This window comes from Hyalella azteca, unplaced genomic scaffold (assembly GCF_000764305.2).
Source record: "Hyalella azteca isolate HAZT.00-mixed unplaced genomic scaffold, Hazt_2.0.2 contig10944, whole genome shotgun sequence".
NCBI classification, from domain to species: domain Eukaryota; kingdom Metazoa; phylum Arthropoda; class Malacostraca; order Amphipoda; family Hyalellidae; genus Hyalella; species Hyalella azteca.
In genome coordinates, this window is record NW_025940961.1 from 156,309 (window position 1) to 162,633 (window position 6,325).

General features: G+C 33.7%; 1 protein-coding gene across 1 annotated transcript; it reads right to left on the bottom strand.

The window, feature by feature from the left end:
- Positions 1-903: 903 nt before the first annotated feature.
- LOC108670442 (14 kDa phosphohistidine phosphatase) lies at positions 904-4,855 on the bottom strand. Its single transcript, XM_018157918.2, has 2 exons — positions 4,417-4,855; positions 904-2,428 (listed from the first exon to the last, which is right to left on the bottom strand). Exons 1-2 carry the CDS (start codon positions 4,539-4,541, stop codon positions 2,182-2,184), a joined length of 372 nt encoding a protein of 123 aa, XP_018013407.1. The 5' UTR covers positions 4,542-4,855; the 3' UTR covers positions 904-2,181.
- Between the last annotated feature and the right edge of the window lie 1,470 nt (positions 4,856-6,325).

Genomic DNA, 6,325 nt, shown 5'->3' on the forward strand with positions numbered 1-6,325 from the left:
GCTGGGAGTCTCAGTCTTAGGTTAACGTGGTTAACGCTCGCATACAGATTGCCATTTAAATGGGTTTCAAAAATGTCATACGGTTCGAATAAAAATGAAAAAATAACAACAAGGCTCTCCACAGCGCATGGTAAGCAAACTGTTTCCGATGAAGTCAATTCGGCTCTAACTCTAGAGGCGTATCAATTTTTCTAAAACTTGTCGTTTGACGCGCTAAATGAGAACGAGGTGAAAAAATGTCGACAAAGCACCGCGCATTGTGAATAAAAATAAAGTCAATGGTTTGATAATTAATTTCATATTGATTATGATGTCAAATTTATATGACGATTGCTAAATACGTGCCCGATAGAATTTCGGCTCAAAATTCATGTAGTAAAAATTGTCAGAGGGGCGGCTAGTGACCTCGTTTGGAAGTCGCACAAAGTATTCTCGTCGTTACTAGACTACAACTTCTCAAAATCGTTTTGGAAAATCGAGAAAAATACTGAGACATGCAGACAATGGTCCAGAATAAAACTATTTACATAAAAATTATTGTTTCCCGGTTCTAGTGAAACTTTACTGGGCCGCAAGATATAAACGAGAGGTAACCTAACGACAAGAGGCATTCTCTTGTGGTATTTTTATATTATTAAGGTTTCTGAGCAGTGCGATTTCAAATAATGTCGATGAAAAATAAAATTTTTATCCGGTTTTGTCAGGCATCGAATTTTACTCATGTTTGGTACTAGCAAAGCGCGAATAAATTTGTATCGTAGCCGTCTTCATTTTCAGCCAATTTGCGGCTGTTGGTTGTTCATAAAGCCAGTTACTGGCCGCTCACCGGACAATTCTTTTAGGATGAGTACATTGGAAGTGTTTTTAATTCATTGGTGCATGTTGTAGGAGCAATAAGAACGAAAACAATCTCAAATTTATAATTTTGTCATCTTAAATTTGACAATTTAGATTAACAGTGGAGAAAAATCCACTTTCAAGTAGGAATTCATTATGATAGTACGAGTTAGAACTTAAGACTACTGAGATATGTGAACAAGCGACTAAAATTTTCTTACACGGGATATCATAAAAGGTAGGATAAACAATAGAAAACAATTAGTGGGAGAAGTAACTTGGTAAGGAGAGCTGGGGAAAATTTGTTAATAAAACCTAGCTGCAAAACTGAGTCTCAATGCGGCATCATTGCATAGGAACAAAATTGTATTGGTATGCCCTTTTATCACAATTCAAATTCCATTAATAAGTGTCTGTTGATTAAAAAGTGTAAATTGTAAGCTGTAAAATGATTGGCCAATATAATTAATTAAATTTGAAATCAGGTTGATAATGAAGCAAAATTAGAACACTAACATCCAGCATAGCTTGTCCCACAGCAGTTGCCTTTAAGGATGAGCAGTTTTATTATAAACTCCCACTTAAATAGAGTATAATGTCATATTCTCATCCGACTGCAGAGAAAATTTTTTTGCTTCCATCATTTCCCCAAGAAACTCCCATGTTAATTTTATATATAGACATGAATGTCCTCCTTGTAATACAGAGCAACAGTGACTCAATTCAAAATAGAGCAGCTTGACGGCAAACTGCTATGAACAGGGCACAACAACAGCAGGTATTATTGAAATAGGATGGGAAAAATCACCCAGATAAGATTATTAAGTAGAGAAGTCAAGGATAATAAACACCCTCACATAATATCGAAGTATTAAACACAACTCTGAATATTAAAAGGGTGCTTTAATTCATCAATTTGGCTTCAAAGATTAGCTGCTCTCAAACAAACAACTGTGTAATTGGGCTTGCTCATTTTCACTTTTTAGTAAGATTTTTACAAAATTTTAATAATTTGCCTCTCCCCTTTTACCAAACTAGGAAAAACTCAGTGACCAAATCAACAAAATGAAGAATATATTTTTTACAATTATTCAAAATTTTATCATAAAAAATAATGAATAATTATAACACATTTGCAGAAAAGAAACCTCAATTCTATTTTCAAAAGTAGAATATCTATGATTGTCAAATCACTATTATTTATGAGGTGTTATAATGCATGCAACAACTTCCTTTAAATGCACACAGAAGGATTTCATGAAACAAATAATAAAAATCTGAACTCTAGTGCAGCTGATCCTAGAATATATTATTTTCTAGAACTAGGACTAGAGATGTCAGTTATTAATACCCATCATTAGAAAATGTTATACTCTCATAATCTGGATATTTCTTCTTAAGAATTTCCACAGTTAGAGCATGGTCAGCCAGTCCATAGCCTTGAGAGTAGCCATACACCTTAATGGTCTTCTCATCAAGAGAGTGCTTAATTCTACCGCCTCCCACACACTCGCAGTCCATGCCAGCTGTCTTCTCTATTGCAGGCGCTACCTTCTCATAGATGTTGGCATGGAAGTCAGCCCAGGTGTACCTGGCAACAAAGCATTCATTAGGCACTTTGTGTTCTCCAAGCTCGCTGTCTGGAGTCCCTCATACCATGCCTTCATGTGTATACAACTGACCAACAAATCACTTGGTCCTTTTAATACAACACATTTTTCCATGCTCAAATATTTGTGATAATTTTTTTAATGCATCCATTCATTCCAATGATGTGTGCATATTGAACATAAAAAATCTAACTAAGTGTAAAATGTTATGATTCTCATTATCTGAACATTGGACTTTAATACATTTTATTTTATTTGTCTACAGCCCTAGGGTGCAGCTTCTACAGCAAGTTTGTTGCCAGGCTTGAAAACGACCAAACTACCAATTTCTTTTCAAACAGTACCTGGAGTAACAGATAAGTATGTAAGTACTATTTTCCATTGATATTTAATTCTGTTACTAACAAAGAAATGAATATTTTTAGAAACATGTTTTCATTGTAATTTCTATTTTAAAATTAAAAAAGTTTAGATAAACGATAATTACAAGAATGTGGAAATTTCATCCATTAAACATGATACAATTGACAGCTACAGTAATGTTGTGATGCTTAAAACATTTTGTAGGATATAAGGCCATTTAATTGAGAAGTTTAAAAAATGTATTATGCTGGAATAAAACTATTAACTTAAATTTTTTTTACAATTTTACAGCAAAATTAGATTAAGCAATTGAAATGCTGTTCAAGGATTGGCAACTTAGCCAAGATTTTGTTTAACATGAAGAAGCATGACAGGCTTGACTATCACCACATAAAGTTTGCTGTGAATGTAAAAAACAAGAACATCTATGCATATCAAAATGTATATAAATCTGGAAAAGCAATATAGGAAACATAGCCCATTTCTCAAAGATTTTATACAATCACTATTTGAGGCAGGATTTCTATACATTCTATCATAGAGATTTTTGCAATTTTAAATGGAAAAATAGTCTATTATAAATGAACTTCCATTAAATACTCTAACTCAGCCTCACGTTCTACAAAAAATTTATATATACTCATCTAGAGTTCATTGTGATGACTCTCTTGTTTCTTACATTCACAACACATATACAGATGAATTAATAAAATACTTAAAAAAAACTTTTAAAAAAACCACGTTTTTCTTGTGGACTAAAAAGTAGAAAATAAATTATTGTTCGCCCCAAAAAAACCTGTGTCGGGCAGATTTATGATTAAAGCGAAAAGCACACAAGACTTAAATTTTGGAAATTTGATGGTGAACGTACAGCCCGACCCACGTTTTTTTGGGGCGAACAATAATTTATTTTCTACTTTTTAGTCCACAAGAAAAACGTGTTTTTTTTTAAAGTTTTTTTTAAGTATTTTATTTTCTACTTTTTAGTCCACAAGAAAAATGATTAAGACTTGATTAAGTATGACTTGACGTACGTATCGATGATACGCAGCGTTAGCGCCTGCTCGTCTATAACGTGAGCGCCCGCACGTCATACTATATATATATACTTTACTCAATTAAATTAATTTAGGTCTCTAATTACTAATTTTTATGATTGTATCTGAAATTGTTAAGCGAAAATAGCCTGCATGCCGAATTTCAGATCTCTGGAACAATCAGAAGTGGGCTAATTTTCGTTGTCAATGTTAACAACAAACAAACAAACAAACAAACAAACGCGAAGCTAAGCTAAGAAAAACGTGTTAAAATACCATGAAAAGAGCCATTGGAAAAGTCAATGAATCAGAAATACGTATGGTCTATTCTTTTAGATTACTCTTAATGAAATTAAATGATTCCATACTTTTTTAATCTTCTTGAATAAAGCTAAACTGGAAACTTCAAGGTCTACACAGTGTTCCTCAGAGCAGAACAATCAGAATACTACTGGATGCAATAATCAATTAATAAGTCAGAACAAAAAAGCAACAATGAATAATTTTCTATAAAACATTAGTGATTATATTGAATGACAATGAAGATATGCTTTCAATTGTTACCTTACCCTCTGACAATAAACTTAGAAGTTTCAGGTCCGCCCTCTGGTGAATAATGTACCTTGATGAGAATATATTTGAATGTGCCAGCATCAATTTCAGAATCAGATATATTATCTAATGGAGACTCCATTATCACTCACACCTGTAAGGAATACTAGTTTTGAAATATTGAAGGTTCAAAAATGAGAAAGTTGCATTATTACTTCCTTTTTATCATGGGACCTTTCACAACTTATTTTTGCTGAATCAACATCCTCCACATTTAATGGTACAGAGAAGTTTTTTGATGGTAGAATTACCAAAGTTTGTTAGAAATCAAACTTATTTAAGATCACCATTAGTTTGGCTTTGACACAGTCATTTCAATACCTAGGACTACCTATATACGTACAAGATAAATTCAATGCATGATTCCTGGTAAGCTACACTTACTGTGACAGTGAAAATTCAAGGATGACTCATATATATGTAAATATATTAGATATATATATATATAAACAAGTTTCGAACAATAGCCGGACAGGATTGGACAGGATTGGTAACATTACCGGACATGGGTTAGAAACCTGGACAAAATCGAGTTGGGTTATGTACCTTACAATAAGTTTGTACTTAAAAACCAGAAACAAAATAAATGAACTACACTACCGGACATTCTAAAAACACCAACCTTGTTAGGTTAGGGTTAGAGTTAGGGTAAGGGGTGTATAAAACCCTTCTTTACATTGCTTGACACCTTTCTAATAAGGTTAGCTCCAGCCAGTTTATGTTTTTTTTTTTTATTTTTTTTTACAATTTTACTTAGGTCATTGGGTCAAAAATAATCATAGTCCAGAAAAGTGCAATTAATATATATATATATTTTATATATATACCGTAAAGCGTAAAATGGGGTAACTTAGACCGGCGGGGTAACTTAGACCACTTAGACTTTTTTTAACAAAAACCCCCACAACTCAAAAACTATTTGACATAGAAAAATTTTGTCAATGGGCATTAAAGGCCTAATACTGAGGCCACATAACACAATAGAAAGATTTGAAAAGTTTGCATATCTAATAGAAAGGCAGGAGCCAGCAATTTATGGTGAGTGAAGCTAGAGTATAGACCTGTATTTTGCATGTTTCAATTCAAGTTTAATTTAGCTAGTAAAAAAATGGCATCATTTATAAAAAAAATGGTCTAAGTTACCCCATTTTATGGTATATATATTTATTGATTTATATGCATACAGTTAATGACCAGATGACCAGAGAATTTGTTGATTTAACCCTAATCGCCACGGGTTGTCATGTCACGCTACAACCTCGGGTGCAAATGATATCAGCCCTTAATTCTGTTAAGTATTTTTTATGTGTCTTCTATTTTACATACGCTATGATTATTTGATCAGGCATTAATATAGATTGTTTCCTATCAAATGCAGTCTTCAAATGCATAATTGTAAACTCAAATCCATTTTTAAAAATTATGAGAATGGAAGAACCAAATTTCTGGCCCCAAGCGGAGCCATTCCTGTGTACGACAACTCCGACCGCTCGAACTTGTGTCTATGTTACCCGTAGGGAGGAGACTGCACGTTATTCACATGTGTGTGTGCCTGAGAACATGTGCATATTTATCACTGGTGCATGTGCAGCTTCAACACTGGTGCACCAGCATCCTCATTGCTAGTTTCTCTCAAGGTTTCTTTGTTACTATAGTTTTTTGATTTCATTGTCTGCAAGTTCGTTGCCCGCCATTGAAAGAGCTGCATGAAATGAAACGCATTAGCAGGAAGCTCGAGTACCATCAACCTCCGTTGCTTGCTGGACACTGATATTGTGAGTCCGACAAGGGTGTAACTTGCTGCCGGCATGCAAGTCTGCTTACTGGGTAGCAAAAATTTATACATAATTTGCTAAATGATCTACC

What these genes read in the sequence shown, in the direction of transcription:
- LOC108670442 (XM_018157918.2), bottom strand. Translation starts at nt 4,541, where the DNA reads ATGGAGTCTCCATTAGATAATATATCTGATTCTGAAATTGATGCTGGC. An exon ending in TCTAAGTTTATTGTCAGAGG is followed by an intron (nt 2,429 to 4,416) that starts GTAAGGTAACAA and finishes CTTTGTTGCCAG; the next exon opens with GTACACCTGGGCTGACTTCC.